The 16,941-nt window shown below is 43.3% G+C and overlaps 1 protein-coding gene across 1 annotated transcript; it reads left to right on the top strand.

Annotated features, from left to right (window-relative positions):
• The first annotated feature begins 4,055 nt into the window (after positions 1 to 4,055).
• On the top strand, positions 4,056 to 6,274 carry LOC147432565 (uncharacterized). Its single transcript, XM_086491606.1, has 4 exons — positions 4,056 to 4,422; positions 5,323 to 5,445; positions 5,527 to 5,701; positions 5,779 to 6,274. Exons 1-4 carry the CDS (start codon positions 4,056 to 4,058, stop codon positions 6,272 to 6,274), a joined length of 1,161 nt encoding a protein of 386 aa, XP_086347732.1.
• The last annotated feature ends 10,667 nt before the right edge of the window (positions 6,275 to 16,941 follow it).

Raw genomic sequence — 16,941 nt, 5'->3', positions numbered from 1 at the left:
AAGTGCTTGTATGCTATATACTAGATTTTATCATCAAGAAAATATTTATTGTTTGTTATATATTGATGCACTACAACAAAAAGAGTTTTCAATGGATAGACTACCTCCTAAATTCCAAAAGATCAAAGTTTACTTTAAAAAAAAGTAACACAATATTTGAAAATATTATCTTCTGCCTCAATCTCTATTTATCTAACTGTAATCTCCTCTGCTTATACTCTTCTTTGGCTTGAATTTTTCTCGCTTGGGCTTCACATGTTTGAGCATGAATTAAGCTTGCTAGACTAATAAGAGCTCTAGGCCTTTACTTAATGCTTAAGTCATCCTATGTTTCTTTCTGTAAGGTAAGTGCTCCCTTCTCTCGTACTTTGGTTCTTGATTGTCATTTATACTTGAGAGCATGTGCATCCTTCCTCCTCTTGACCACATCAATTTGATAACAATCATCCCTTCCATGTCTTCTTGCCCTATCCATACTACAAAGTTGTGATCTTCATACAAGGGCACTCTTTTTACATGACACATGTCCGACAAACACCAATATTTATGAAAGACTTATTTTGTTACAATAAAATCATATTTTTATTTAATTGACCAATATATGCCCTTTTTAATCAATTTACAAAAACAACAATCAAAATTAATAGAGTTCTAGGCCTTAAATTTTCTAGAAAGACATCATCATTATGAAAAAAGTTAGTTGGAAAAAAAATAAAAATTATTGAGGATCTTTTTACCATGTGACAACTTCAAAGCTTCAATTGAACAACTTCTTTCACAAAGATTGAAGATGCTGCTCCTTTCAATTTTGAATCATTGTTTGAGAAAATGTGACAGATGTCAAGAAGGCCATATCATCCACCACACAATGAGCACATCATTGTCGGAATATGCTTTACATCTTTGGTCATGTGGAATATTCATGTTGCCACCAATTATAAGAGGCAAATTTGACTCCATTTCATGAAGATCAAAGCCATGCCATACCCTAAAAGGTGGTACTAGAGCCTTCTTCAAATCTAGAAAGATAGTTTCAACAAGAGGGAAGGTCGCTGCAGTGACTTTACATACTAATTTGTTTGCAGCAAGTTCAGTCTGTTTTAAGCTTATGTCTGCTCGAGATAAGGTGGTTACCATTAGAAAGAACAATGCTAAGTGAGAGAAGATGTTTAGATCTCTCTCTCTCTCTCTCTCTCTCTCTCTCTCTAATGAGAAAAAATATCACTATCATTAAAAATGAGGCCTTAAGTGTATTTTTAAGGGCTAAAAAAAAAAATTACAGGCTAGTTTTGAGGATGGCATTGAAGGAAACTGGCTAAATTTGGAGGATTTTAGTGTAAAACTCAGTAAAAATCCAAAGTTTTTTGTTAAAATATTCAATGTTTTTTTTCCATTGGTTCCTACAAAAGGTTTTGGTGAACACTTCCTCGTAGGATCCTCTCTCTCTCTCTCTCTCTCAGTCAAGAGGATAGAAGATCCTTGGAATACCATTACTTTTCAAGTCATAACCAAAACTCCTATTAACTATTTTAGTATTTAGATCTCCACTCACAATTTAATTGGTCTTGATCTTTCAATCATTTAAATTGTCTTACTAGAAAGTGGATATTTACAGCATGACTCCATCAATGCTGATAACTAGCGTGTCGTACGTATATGGCACATAAAAAAGAAGCTAAACTATAAACCATCAGATAATTGCTCCACCTAAAACACCAGTCAATAGGAAACATGGGCATGTTTTTTCTCCCCATGCAGCAGTTTAAGTCTTTTGGTGAAAATTGGCTTTGACAAAGCAGGCATCCCCATCAAACGAGAGTTTTAGCATGGTTAATAATCGATCCACTTGCAAGACAGTGAGGCAATCCCTAAAATTCTCCATTGCATGTACATCAATCCTCACAATTGCTTTGGTATGATCAACAAACTTTTGGAGGCACAATTGCTTCATAGAGCCAGGTACGTTTATGACAGTGAGTTTGTCCTACCACATAACATCTTTAACAAGCCAATCCAAGGCATCATATGAGAGAGCATAGAGAAAAGGAGAAAGTGTGCACCCTTGTCTTATGGATTTATGCAATGGAAAAACATCTGTAAGAGTACCATTAGCTGAAATTCTAGCTGATGCATTCCCAAAAAGAATGTGAAAAAGAATCTGACCAAACCCATATCATATAGACTTTGAAGTATGAACTCCCATTCAATTCTATCATAGGCCTTATCATACGCTCTGTGGCCGATTGATTGTGGGAAGATCTTCTAGTAGAGAGTTTTTTGCAATTTTGCAGTGTAGTGATTAGCATCATATCTTATAAGCAATGATTTATTATGCTCTTAAAATGTTGCATGTTGGTGCTAGTACTACTACTTGTAGTCAGTTGATATATTGGCGGCTGCAAGAATCATATCATAGTAGTGGAAGCTGCTCATAGTGGAAGTTGCTACTCATGCCTCCTGCTTCTTCCAATATCGGATGGCCAATTAGCTCTCGCTTCCTAATTTCACCTGCATGACTTACTACTTGACTTTCGCTGCAATGTTGTTGCATCTCCTTGGAGCTACGTCACATTAACCAACTCTTGCAAACACTGTACTCTGCGTTGGATCGATCATGAGAGATGTTTCTGTTTGTCTGCAAATTGTTCCGAAATGCTTGCCTTATGAGATTTTCAAATAGGTTATCAACAAAGCTGGGACGAGGAGTGTGACTGAAGCCAAAGGCTCATCAGACCATGACTTGCACTAGTAGAAATATTCCCCAATGTCTTTCCCTCGACATTGAGCTGTTTACCAGTAATCCCCTCACACACTCTGCTAAAAGTGCAAGCAGCTATAAGCTGCATTGAAGCCGCAGGCTTAATTACTTGAGGATTATAACCATCATAAGCTTTTCTACCATCATGTCCATAGCGAGCCAACCTATGAACTCGGCTCTCAACCAGAATCAATCTAAATTTAGAGTCCTTATCCTTGCGATTCCTCTCCAGATGCTTTCTCACTGCAACCGCCTTTTTTATCAAATGGTACAAATCTTCAAGGACTCATGGCCCAAACCGTGCCCTTTCAAAATTCGCAGGACCTTGCTGCCAGTTACACTCTTAACCTGGCCAATTCCATGAGAGTCTCTCAAAATAACACCAATTTGAGATGGAGTTAAAGCCTTCTTCGCAAGCTTGCAAATATGATCCTCAACCTCTTGATTGGAGATCTTCAGCCAGCTATGGGGAGTCCTCTTGTATGGTAGGGCAGATGAGGACATACCCTTCCCGCGACTGTGCATACACCCCATGATGCGCAAGCTTGTTGAAGCCGGCCGACAAGGGCGATAGAAACTCTACCTGCAACAAAAATCAACCACCGAAGATCTGGGTGCAGAACTCTCTCTCTCTCTCTCTCTCTCTCTATCTATCTATCTATCTCTCTATCTCTCAGTCAAAAAAACTCTCTCTTAGTGAAAAAGAAACTCTCTCAAAGAGCGCGCGCCGGCGCGCGGTCTTTCAGAGAGTTTCTTTTTCACTAAGAGAGAGAGGCATGTCGCATCGCCGTCATCATTACCTTGCAGATTGGCCCTGCACATGTTTTCAAAGGACTAGGATTGCGCGTCCGGCAGGTGCTGGAGCCATACTATTGATCAACATGCATGGAGCGGTCGGAACTTCCACAATGGCAACTTCATTCGCCGGGACCTCTTAAAGCTGCAGGCCTTCATCCCAGGACCTCTCTCGCAATTACAAGTCTGCAACTCTTCAACCAGGCAATGGAAGCTTGCGCAGGGCTTTCGGCATAAGATAGCTGGAGCTGCAACCTTGGGCATGATAACGTCATCCTTCAGTTCCTTGCCACGGGAGACTTTTTCTTCTTAAGCATCCACCTTAGCATGAATCTCTATGTTTACAGGGCGAGGGAAGATGAGTGGGGGACGGAGTGGATGGGTGCACCACCTGCAACAGTTTTAGCAGGACACTCATCTTTCAAGGTAGTGCCGCTTTGATCGGTAGAAAAGTTACTAGTGGGTGGTGGAGATATATTGGCATAAGGGCGTATAAGTGCCCATGATTGCAATGTATGAGCTGAAAGAGATGAAGTCCGGAGGTGGCGATGGAGGAGTAGCTCTAGACTGGTCGTGGGCTCCAATAGCATCCCGACTGGATGCTGGTCAGGTAGCGTTGGAATGGAGCGAGTTGTGCAGAGAGGAGATCGCTATATTGGATGCGGAAGTGAGGAGGCTATTGACAGGCAAGCCTAGAAGGAAATGGTATGTGAGCTTGTTTCATGAGAGGGAGGAGGAGAAGAAGAAGAAGACCGTACCCTTCGTTGCATTAGGGTTTCGTGAGAGTGGGCACTGGAGGAGGGTGATGAGCAGCCCAATCAGGACAGCCCACAATGTTGTTAGAGAAAGGGAGCTGGCTAACGGCGTAGGTGAAACTACGGGCTTGATCACTTCTCTATCATGGTTGCTTGTTGTTGACCTGGCTGAGCAGCACTGCCAGTATCGGCTTGCTTGCCATCGTGACAAAGCCAACCGAGCCGATTGCCAGTCAGTGCGAACCGGCTGCCAGCAGTTGACCAAAACTGGTTAACGCGGCATGCACACGCAGGGTCGAGCTTAGGACGTCGGCCTATGCGGAAGAATGCGATATTGTTACGCTGCATACAGAGATCTTGCAGCTGGTGCATGATAGCGCACTGAGTTCTGCTGCGCCCTCAAAAAGTGTCGTGACCGACCGTAGCCGATTTCGCCCACCTACACATTGGCTACCAGGCCGATATTTATCTAGAGCCGGCTGAGGGCGTAGTTGGAACTGCAGGCTTAATCACACACACACACACTTATTAGTGCGCGCACAGGCCCAGGGCCCGCTTAGCAATCAGTAGACTTGGCAAGCGGCCATGGATAACTTGACGCACTTGCCGTCGACTGCCAATAGCTTCCATGGCACTGAGTTGAGCGGCTCAGATAGTGGCCATGGCAGCAATCTGATTGTTGGCCCGCTTTTTGTAGTGTTGTTGGACGTCTTGAGCGTAGTGGCAGGATTCAATGGCCACGTCTAAGAAAAAGGCACCATGGAGAAAGGTGTGTGAGCTGCATTCCTTATAAGGCTTAACCGTTTGCGAGCCATGGGTTGGAGCATCAATCAATTGAAGAGATCCTAATGTAGCAATGGGGTTGGAGGAATTTGAAGCATCTGATCTCTTTATGTGTGGGGGTTCGCTCCTGACTACCATGTGCGCGCCTGTAATTTACGAAAGATTACCTTAAGAAACCTTGCCACTGTTGCGCGCCAATGTCCACGTGGTAAGCCATTTGTGAGTGTTGAGGTAGTGGTCTTCTTGCCTGCGGCCTGACGCGATCGCTACCCAGCACTGCTCATTGGATTCCACGCGGGTTGCTCACTCGATTCCACCTCTATGGCTGTCGGGAGCTGGCTGTAGCCCTTGCAGGTATTTGCTGCCACATGACAACATACCCTCTCATTTTAATATAGATATATAAGATGTGCCTTTTATATTTATTTTGTGTAGCTTTGCTATTTATTAGCCTTGAGTTCCACGTGTATAGGGAGGCCATTTTAGACCTTCACCATCGGCCTTGTTATCAAATTGCACTTAGCTTGTTGGTGACATCAGCAAGAGCTACGAGGGAGCACTCTACTCGGAGGCCTGCTCCATGCGAGGTGCAAGGAGAAAGGAGGCCCAGGTTGGTCGAATGCTCACATGGAGTTGCTAAGAGTGCTATGCTTCTTAGTGGTTTTGTTGTGCGGAGGTGGGTATCAGTGTCTGGCTCGATCCCAATGAGGTCAACGAAATCTCTCATATGGCCAATTTAGGGCAAAATATCAGAAAGTTGGTCAAAGATGGCTTTGTGATTCGAAAACCGACCAAGATACACTCACGGGCAAGAGCAAAGCGTGCTTTGGAGGCTAAAAGGAAAGGACGTCATTCAGGATATGGTAAGAGGCAGGGTACTAGGGAGGCCACGCTACCCTCTAAAGTTCTCTGGTTGAGGCGGATGCGAGTGCTTCGTCGGTTGCTAATAAAGTACTGGGAGGCTAAGAAGATTGACAAGCATATGTACCATGGTATGTATATGAAGGTCAAGGGTAACATGTTCAAAAATAAGCACGTGCTCATGGAGAGTATTCACAAGTTTAAAGCTGAGAAGGCTCATTCAAAGACACTGTCTAATCAGTTTGAAGCCCGTAGAATTAAGGGAAAAGCTATCAGGGAGCGAAAAATGCCAGGAGGGAATAGCACTTGGCACAGGTATTGAGTACTGAAGCATCCTTGCAGCTACCCCTAAGGCCACCAAGAAGTCCAAGAAGTGAGCAGCATAGCAAGATTTAGCTAAGAGCTATGACTCGATAGTACTTAAATAGAAACATTGGACCTTTGAGCTTGTGTAATGAAATACATTTTTTGCTTTACTCTTGAAAGCATAACTATTACAAGCCTAAAAGAGTTTGCATTTTGTAATTTTCCCCCATCTCTTTCTTTGACTATTTGTTATTGTTGCCCAGATTGTTACTATGTCTTTTATGTTGTTTTTAAAGGGAGAAAGAAGAAGAAGAAGAAGAGAGTTTTAACTTCGTAAAAAACTATCCCAAGAGACCTTAAAGATCTAGCCGACAAGGAGAGAGAGAAGTGCGATTTAGTAGTTGCACGCCTCACCGGAGGTCTCCTTTTGTTGCCTCTGCCCGTCCATGCTGGCGCGAGCTCTTTTAGAGACTTTTTCTTTTTTAGAGATTGAGAGAGAGCGAGGAGAAAGATCTCTAAATTTTAAACTTGAAAGTGAGAAAACCTACAAAATATAGAGAAATTTAGCGTCATATGGTGTAAAAATCTTCAAATTTAGTCTAATAGGTAGGTTTGTCAAGTTTTCAGAACAAAGTTTTTTTCGAACACTGGTCCCTGCCCGTACGTGAAAGAGTTCGCATCTCTTTCAAAGATATTTTTAAAAGGGTTTTGTTTATATCTTCTTGCCTCATCTATTGTGAGTTTCCTATGATTCCTTCAAAACCAAAATTTTCAATGATTAGGGACCCTGAGATTTACCTTTCCTAGCCAGCACAATTGTCTCAATGTGGCACAATGTTGTTTGTTGTAGCACAACCAATCTCCCAGTTACCCCTTCGAGGGGGTTACCTGATGGTGTGCTAGGGATCGATGCTTGGGCCACACCATCTTGCAAGAGGACAGATGCATACGAAATGCTAGACTACCATCCATTTGAATTGCTAAGAGGCATTGATGGACGTACAACTCCCAAACAGGAGATAAAGTACAAACAAAAATGGAGGGCTAAGCTGCATTAGGAAAAGAATTTCAAAGGAGTACAATGACAATCATACACCATGTCTCTAAGAAGTGTATTCAGCATAGAGGCATCACACGTTGATTGAGTAATTTGAGATGAGGCATGACAGACAACTCACTAGACTAGGAACTTTGAGCTGTGCTCATATAAACATGGAAAATTTAAGAGAAGGTTTTTACACTAAATTTTTGTAAAGCTTGTAGGTTTATTCACCTTCTACTTTGAATTTTGAAGATAAATCTCAAAAAATTTAGGTGGAAGTACACTAAACCTAGGTTTCTATTGATATGAGTAGGTGAAAGAGAACTAGCATGTGGACAAAGTTGTCATAAGAAAAGTGTTCATAGCTTTATCAACCTTGCGTACTCTTCTCTCAAAGCACTCTTTATAGTCCCCCACCATTACCACCTCCCTTGACATGCTTGTCGCCACCACCTTTGGAAACACCACTAACTCCCACTCCCCCCCGATGAAAGGCTACCTATGATGGTGTGATCCAAACTTTGATATATACCATGATGTGGATCTTCTCAAAAGAATAGCCTCATTGCAATAATAGGATTATTTTCAAGTTTCCACCATTTTCTCTAGAGTAACTTAAAATGCATAGTATGTTATCATACATCAACCCACAATAACTTAAGGTAGAGCAAGAGAGAGGAGGAAAAGAAGAAGAAAATGTGAAGAGAAGCTCAAGCTCCCAGACTCTTCTTATTTATGAGATTTATTCAAGTGGAAACAACCTTACTCTTTTAGTGTAAGTCTCATGGTCCTACATGTAGGGAGGTAGGAATATGAGATTTATATCCATTGGAATCATGGTGCCACTATTTCCAACAAGGATCAATGATGGTAGAAATGAGCTTCTAATATCCTAGGGCAACTAGTTGTAAGAAGAGGAGTATCAACATGCCATTGTTTGGGTTCCAATTGTTCTAGCCCATCAATGGAAACATTCTACCAAATCCTTGTTCAAGGGTTTTTTTTTCTGTAGGACATTTGTGGTCGTTTATCATTATAATTAGGTGTAATCTTGTTTTAGTTTTTTTTTGTGATTGAAGTCACCTAACAAATCTTGTTTGGTTTTTGTTTTGTATAGTGTGCCTTGGCCACTCTTGCTCGTTTTAGGGATTGCTCGGAAAATCTCGCTCGAGATTTGAGATTCCTCACATGTTTATTCCTGGGAAAAGATTGCCCCTGCCTCTTTATTTATATGTCTAGGATAACATTCAAGCTCTATTTGAAAATTCAACAGAACAATTTTTCTTTATTACCATTACCTCATGCTTTGCCAACAAGTTTCATATCAAATGTTTGAGAATGTCTCTCTCTGTCTCTCTCTCTCTCTCTCTCATCATAATTTATCAACCCAACAGGCTAGATTCTCTTCTTTCTCATCATTCTCCATTTCACAAGACTCACAAACTAGATGTCATGTCTCCTTTCACATAGAATTCCAAGAGTATGAATATGTTTTCCAAGATCTTCTTGCAAACTTATTGTCAAATCAACTGTCCTAGGGCTAAGATCCAAGACTAAGCCTATGGAAATAGGGACTAAGTGGGATCCCTATGCTAGGAGATGCACACAAGAAAGGGGGTTGTACATAGGAACAAGGGCCGGCTATAACCGTAACAGTTGGGTGGGGCATAATGTGCAATCTTGCTTGTGGTTTTTGGAGTTCTAGTCAAGTCATATCTTGCTTCTGGTTTATGGAGTTCTAGTCAAGTCATGGATATTTCATCAAAAGATGTCTCTTAGTGGTATTAGAGCACAACTTGATCATCTCCTCCTTCATCTCTACATGTGACACAATGTGTGGCTTTAATTTAGCACCACGATCTATGCTTGAGCATTGAGTACCACAATTGAAACAACTTCAGCAAGGGTGGGAGGTCAAGATTGCCATGCACCAAACCAAGATGTAGTAGTATCAAATTGAGTTGCTGACACATGATAGACATAAGTTGTTTCAAGAGTATTGGTGGTTGAATTAGTCTCTTTTAGAGGCTACTAGTCTTCTACTTGGTGGTTGTTGCGGTTTTCCATCATTGAAAGCTCAAAACATTTCACATTAAATGCAAATTTTTTAATGATTAGTGCCCAATCGAGGGTCCTCAATATCAACCCTTGTTCCCATGATTATTTGAAAGGGGATGCCTTGGCGTGAAGAGACAACTTTTGTACAACAACACAAATTTTGAATCAAGTTGTGGTTGCCTCTGCAAGCTCCTACTTCACAAATGCGCATTGTCAAATGCCAATGTTGTTGATTCATATTTATGGAGGGACATTCTCAATCGTGCACCCTATTTTAGGCACCCACATGTTCAAGGCTATGCTCACGCCCAAATCTAGCCTTCAACAACACTAGGACTCCAATGGTCAAGTTTGAAGCAAAAGTTATAGCCATTTCTTTGAGAATGCTCAACTTTTGTTTGGCTATGTTAAAAGAAAACCAAAAGTAAAGTTTTTTTTGGTTGCACAGTTTTAGAGAGGCAGGTGCCAAAAACGACTTTTTGAGAATGCCATTAATTAATTTTCTTTTTTGTTTTTGTGGTGGCTTTTTGGGGTTTTGGGGGGGGGGGGGGGGGTTTGTTGTTGGGGGTGGGGTGGGGTTTATTGTTTTTTTAAGTGCCTAAGGGAACCCTAAGGGCAACATAGGCAAATAGCCTAGTGGTTAAGATTCAACTTTATACTCTCTACGTGCTATCCTGAGGTCAAATCCTAGCCAAGAGGTTTGTACCCATGTCTTTTTACTAGGAATCTTGAAAGATCCTTTGAGATTAGGAGAAAGGGAAAAGGAAAGGCTGGGTTTTTCCTTCAAAAATGACTAAAACACTCCTCTAATTGGTGAAAATTTTCAAAATACCCCCCGAATCGCATTTTCTTGTGGAAGCGCGAGATTGGACTCGTCGACGACATTGGCCACTTTCGGTTTGCTTGGTTAGATCTTTAAGATCCTGCGACATTAAAACTCTCTTCTTCTTCTCTCTCTCTCTCTCTCTCTCTCTCTCTCTCTCTCTACATTTGTTAAATTTTTCTCTTTCGCTCTCTAGATTGGTTATTTTCGTTGTGGTTCTTTCTAGGAAAAATTCCCAAAATACCGCTCCTCACTCTAATTTGTGGAAATCCCAAAATATCCTTCAAATTTATTAAATTCACAAAATACCTTTCTGCCATGGCAAGTTTTGGTCGCAGCATAGAAGAGGGGGCGGACAACGTAGGCAGAGGGAGACACGGTGCCAAGGGGAGGCAGGATTTGGTTTCCGATTGCTAGTGAGTGGGGCTGCTTGAATTTAGGCGAGGCAGGTCGTAGCACGCAAGACAAGCAGCCAGCTTGAGACGAGGAGTGGCATGTTGCTCGAGGTTGGGTTAGATTTTGAGTGATTGGGAGATTTACACAAGTTTTGTTACAATTATCGACAGAAGCTTCAAATTTTGACCTAAAAATCGAGAGAATTTCAAGTTTGCCCTTAAGAACGGTGTTTCTTTAAGGGAAAATCACCAAAAGACCCCTCTAATTCCCTCAAATCCTTAATATTTTGTCATAAATTCCCAAAATGCCCCTGGAATTTTTCAGAATTCCCAAAATACCCCAAGTTGTAAGATTAAAATTCTTCAAAGATAAAAAAATTTGTACGTTTTCATAAGAAGACTGATTGTCTATCAAAGTAGGCGCAGCCAATTTTGGTCTGGGTTGTTTAAAGGGTATCTCAGAGGATACCTTCTCATATCAAAAGTGAAAGTTGAAAGTGCTGACAAGTGACGCAAAGATAAATTTTATTTTGTGAAGGGCCTTTTACTGAGCCTGGAGATGTTTGTAAAGTTGGTGTTGCTCTGTCAGCCAGCAGAGGAGTTTGTCTCGGGCAGTCCAAGCAGATGCGAGGCGGAGAACCGCCATAGTCTCTCTCTCTCGGCTGTCAATGCAAGACAGGTGGTTTTGCCATGCCTGCAGCCCCAAGAGCAGGCTGCGACACTGTGTGTGTAGCGCTATGACGGTGCCGGCTTGTGGAGAGAGTGTCCAGAATGAGCCAGCGCGCGAGAGCTCTGAACCGAGAAAACGAGCAAGGAGGGGGGTTGGAAGCTGCCGCGCGATCGTGCCTGGAGCAGACCTGGAGGAGGTCCTGTTCAGAAGCAGGGGCGGGGGGGGGGGGGGGGGGGGGGCTGCGCCTCACTGGAGATGAGGCTGAGCAGCCGCTGTGCAGGCAGCGATGGCGAAGCACGTAGGGCTAAAACTAGAATTTCGGTTGCGCACTCAAAAATGGGTTCAATTGTGAAAAACGAAAAAAGTTCAAAAAATCTTAGATATAAGGCTCCGACTGGCGGCAGGTGGCCGTTTTTTTGGAAAAAAATCTGCCTATCTTGAGTTTTCTCTGTCTGTCTCTCTCGAGTCTTCTGTCGATGATGCGTGCATCTGCGTGTGCTCAACAACGAGTCCATCAACAAGGGGCTCGTGTGCAAGAGGATAGAATTGCGCTGCATCGAGGGCGAAGCTGCGCCCAGGGGCTAGGGGGTTGGGAGGAGTGCTCGAGGCTGCGAGTGCATCAACAAGGGGGAGCAGACTGGAATCTCTCTATCTGATAGCTTAGGAAGTGGGAAGCAGAAGAACAAGCCGAGCGTGGGAATGCGGTGCATTGAGGGGGAAGCTTCACAGGAAGTAGCAATGGACGAACCCGAGGGCAAGTTGCAAAACAGAGGTGCAGAGGAGCGTACAGCTGGCGATGGGATGTCCCTTTGTTTTTGAGAAACTCCATTAGGATTGTTTTTTAATTATGAGTTGAATGGAGATGCTGAGGTCAAATCCTAGCCATTATGATTGGTTTTAAATTGTGAGGTGAATGGAGATGCTAATTAAAGATGCTAAGCATCTTGGAAGATTCTATGTAATGGAAACTGAAAGTGGGCCAGTAGGTTAACAAAGAGGAGAGTAGGTTAACAAAGAGGAGATTGAAGGGATCCAAGTTGCGTTTCTTGAAAGGGTTCTTCGTTTTCCTTGGTTTGCAAAAAAAGAAAAGCAGATACCAATGATGCTTCCATTTCCAAAAAAAAGGGGCTTCATTCTTGCAATTGAAGGCATGTTCTTTCACATGAAAAAGAAAGTTTTTCTTTTTCTTTTGCAAAACTCACAAATTGTGAGTGTTTGATGTATTAAAACCAAAAAATTACACTGCAGCCATGCTCATAACGAGCCAGGGGACCACAGAACCAATACAACATAAAACCTTAAGGTTGCCACAGTAGTCCAAAGGACTCCCACCCTTGCTCGACCATTCCCTCAAGGGAGAGACATCACTTCATGAAGATAACAAAGCTAATAATACATCGGCTCATATATAATGGGAGCCACCCGACCAAGAGCTGCGGTTGAATTGGGAGCCACCCAATTGAGGAAGATCACAGAGAGACCAAGTGAGGATGCCAGCAAGCCGAACACGGACTGCCACCCCGCACTAACTGTCCGCCACACAAATCAAAGATAAAATTGAGAGATCCTATGGAACACGTCCCCGAAAAACCTCTGAAGAATTCCACACCCAAGCATGAAACCTGCGGATTGAAAAAAGAGCAGAATGGATGACCAACCCGCCCTTGCAAAAGACCATCAACATGACCGACACCCTGCCCCCGAGACGCCCTTCTTATGCATCTTACAGGCCCTACCTTCCAAGGGGGCAACCGCATTGACAAAGAGGGCAAAACATGCTAGCATGGAAGCCCAAAAACTTGAAGGGTGTTGCCTGCTCTCCACGCCAGCATCACCACCCTCGAGGTCAGCTCCATTCGAAGCTGAGCATCTGTAGACGGCCAGCGCAACAGAAAGTTTCCCCAGCCGAGGGCTGATGGAGGAGAGCTTGAAGATCCAAGGCTGCCTAGCTAGGGGCCCCTCCCCTCGTCACTATATGGCACGGCTCTAGCTCAGAGGGAATCTAGGGCCCAAATTTGGGGTGGCGAGGCGGATTTAATCTCAGCCTTCGGATCATGCAATGAACTGGGGGTGAACTAGGGGCGGGTGAATTGGGGGTGATCTAGGGGAGGGTAAACTAGGGGTGGGTGAACTGGGGGTGAACTAGGGTGTGATCATGTGACATGCCAACATGGGCAATGACGCGCGCTAGCGTGGTGGTAGGGCATTTGTGTGGCAACCGAGACGTCCGGGTTGACCCACACCCCGCGAGGCGGGTGAACTAGGAGTGAACTCGGGGCGCCATTTTTGCCCTAAGTTCACCTGCTAGTTCACCCCCTAGTTCATCCCTAGTTCACTGAGTCGACGGACGACTGAGATTGCATTGCGATTTCCGCTTCCCTTTCCCACCATAGATCCCCCCTGGATGGAGCCGTGCCATATAGTGACGAGGGGCCCCTTCCCCTTCAGCACCCTTGTAGTGGAGGCCTATCCACGCCTCACCTCCATCTGTAGGCTGGATATCCACGCAAACCCTTGGAAGAATTCTCTTTTGTAGAAAAAAAACATTCCTAGACAAACTTTAAAGCACAAAGTTACAAGAGGGATTATATCATAAAGATGGTATCATGAAATGATACTAGTGGAATCATTATGATGAAAGCATGGGAGGGACAATATAGTGAGGTCAATTTGTTGCTCATGTCTAAGTATCTTGCAGATGACTTGGGATTTAAATGCTGACCTTAATTCTTATATTCAAGATAAGTGCACGCTTGTGTTACATGTTCTTGGCAAGGAGAAATCCCCAAGCTAGGACGGTCTGACCACTGAATTTTTCAAGGAAAGCTGGGATGACCTCAAGGGCTTGATCACATATATGGCTAATCAAGGGGTGGTTGGACCCTACTATGAAAAGAGGGCTTATCCTAAGCAAGTGTTTTCTCGCATCTTAAGCATTGGTGCCCTATATCTATGATGTCTCTGGCATATAAAGTTATCACGAAAGCAATCGCTCTTAGAATTGCTCCCATCTTGGATAGGGTAATCTTTCCACATCATCACAATTTCATCAAAGGAAGGTCGACATATGACAATATCTTGGTAACAACTCTATTTGGACAAGGATATGATAGGATTATGTGGTCCTGCATTGCAGATGTCATGAAGGCTCTAGGATTTGGCCTCACCTTTGTCGTCTCGTTCACACTCTGGGTGCAGGTGGGTAATCTGAGATCTTGTTCAATGAAAGTGTGGGCTCCTTTGAAGCTAGGAGATCGATCAGGCAAAGATGCCCCCTGGCCCCTCTTCTTTTTGCCATTGGCTCGCATCCCCTAATAATCATGCTTGAAGTTGTTGTTGTGTGGGGTGAAATTCAAGGTTTAACTTTGCCTAACAACAATCAACTCATCAACAAGATGTTCGCAGATGAGTCACTCCTTTTCTTGAAAGCCTGCCCTCACATTCTTAGGATAGCACTATAGATCATAAAGACATTCTCCGTGGCTTCAGGGTCAAAGTGTAGTATCAAGAAGTTGAGACTAATTTCCCTTACGAAAAATGACTCATTCGACCCATCAGACTGGTCGGCGGAGATTGTATCTAAAGGAAGGATCTTTCGACATCTAAGCACACCAGTGGGGGTGGACCTCACTCACAAGCAAAGGTTTCAATGTGTCCTAGAGAAGATTCAAAAGAAAATGAGGAAGTGGGAGTTTGTATTGCTTTCCTTCCCGAGTCGGATAAAAGTGATCAACTCATTTATTCTCCCTTACATTGCCTTCACGAGCCCTCTCCTCAAAATTCCCAAGTGTAATTGGAAGGAGTTTTTGCAACCTGTTAAAATATTCTTAAGGAAGAACAACACTAAAGCCTCGTTACCATGGCAGTGGGAAACCATAGCTCGTCCGGTTACCCGATGCCGCCTCGAAAGTCTTAACACGATTGTCCATGTTGAGGCTCTATGTGCCAAGTTTGTGGTCGCTATTGCTAAACAAGAATAGGCCTTGGCTATCATGACCAAGGACATGATTAACAAGTCAAAGCTTTTCTCTGAATGTGGTCAATGGAAAGGGATTGACGTGCACGACAAACTATTAGCCCTCGGGTGGTCTTTTCTAAAAATAGGTGGCACAATGGGTGAGATGGTGCAAAAGTGCAATAGAGCGACATGGGTTCTAGAATGGGCAGAATTAATCAAGTGTTTTCAAAACTCCACCTCGCATTGGTCCATTTGGTTGACAAAAGCAAATGGAGTTTTAATATGAACTCTTACCGGAGAGAAATTGCTGGAAAGCTGAACAAGAAAGGACTCCAACGATCGATCCATTTTTGGGATGAAATCAACAAGTGCTAAAAATCTTCTGACTTTCAAACTGACCAGCTTCAATTAAATGGCATGGAAAAGGTGCTTATATGTAGAGCGGTTGAAGGCCTAAACAACAGTCTAATGCCGATTTGGGAACCCACTTTTGAGTAGAAAGCTTGAAAATGGCTCAAGGGTAGCCTTTTCTTTAATATTCACACCAAGAACATCTATCAAGAAGTAAATGTCATCTCTCTCGAAGTTGTTAATGCCCAACTTCATGTAATTGGCTATACCCCTTCAAAATGAAGCTTGACCATTAGTGCATCAAAGCATTGATGCGCTCTCCTCTCAAGGGTTTGTTGTGAGTTGAAATTGAAAAACACATGCCTTTTGCACAAATGAGGGTGTGAACCTCCTTTTATTTCTTTTATTTCTCTTTTTTTATTTAAAAAAAGAATGGGTTTTTCCAGTTTGATTAACTATTCATCAATGTACATTGTGACTCGGCATTGAACAATCCAGAGGAGTCGTCGTTGTCAAGAGGGAGGATTGAATGTGTGTATGTGGGAGCATGGTGCCTCATAGGCAAGAAGGTCCCAAAAGCACATCGACTGTGTGTGTGTGTGTTTGTGGTGGTCCGTAGGTGGAAGACTAGCAAAGTAGATGGTGGGCAGTTGTAGCTTTGTGGCAAATGGGGTAGCTAGGGTTCGGGAGAAGCATATGGATGATAGTGGGGTCTGTGATCACCTGCATTACGGTAGGCTCAAAGTCAAAGGCAAGCTCATTTGGTGAATGTGTATTTTGAGGAGCTCCAAGCAGGTCTATCAGTAGGAATTGGAGCCGTGAGCATTGCCTAAACTAGCCCCAACAATTAGAGGGCAAGGTGGGGTCGGCATGAGGTTTGAGAGTCTTGTCCGGGTGTGTTGATGCATGCCAAGCAGCCAAATCAGCGGCAGCTTCAAGGGACTGAGATTCGGTAGCACCCTCCTAAGAGATAAGACACGGAGGCCCTGTGCCATCTATGGCGAAAAGGTCAGGTGGGTGAGGTGGGCCGACATTATTTGCAGCTTGCGGGCTTAGCGATACTGTGGGTCCTGGTAATGTGCAAGTGGAGAAAAGGTGAGAGAATGAGTGTTACAGGGCTCCCCCATAAACCCTTCTAAATCAAACTTTAAGAAAAGGGCCCTTTTAAATGTAAAGGGCCCTATAAAAATCCCTTTGTGTGCCCATAAGCCCTTCAACAACAAGTTTCCTTCAACAACAAGTTTCCTGTCGTTTGCACCAAGGAATTGGGAGTACTCTTTCTCTTTTTGACAAATCTCCCAAAAGATTGAGAGTGGGTTAGAATTACCGTGTTTGCTAGTGAGGGAGGGAGATGATGCACACATCAGCAGACAAAAAATGAAATAT

The sequence above is a fragment of the Adiantum capillus-veneris genome, chromosome 20, assembly GCF_014529385.1.
Source record: "Adiantum capillus-veneris isolate H3 chromosome 20, ASM1452938v2, whole genome shotgun sequence".
NCBI classification, from domain to species: domain Eukaryota; kingdom Viridiplantae; phylum Streptophyta; class Polypodiopsida; order Polypodiales; family Pteridaceae; genus Adiantum; species Adiantum capillus-veneris.
The sequence above is the reverse complement of the archived record's forward strand: the minus strand, read 5'-3'. Positions and strand labels throughout refer to the sequence as shown.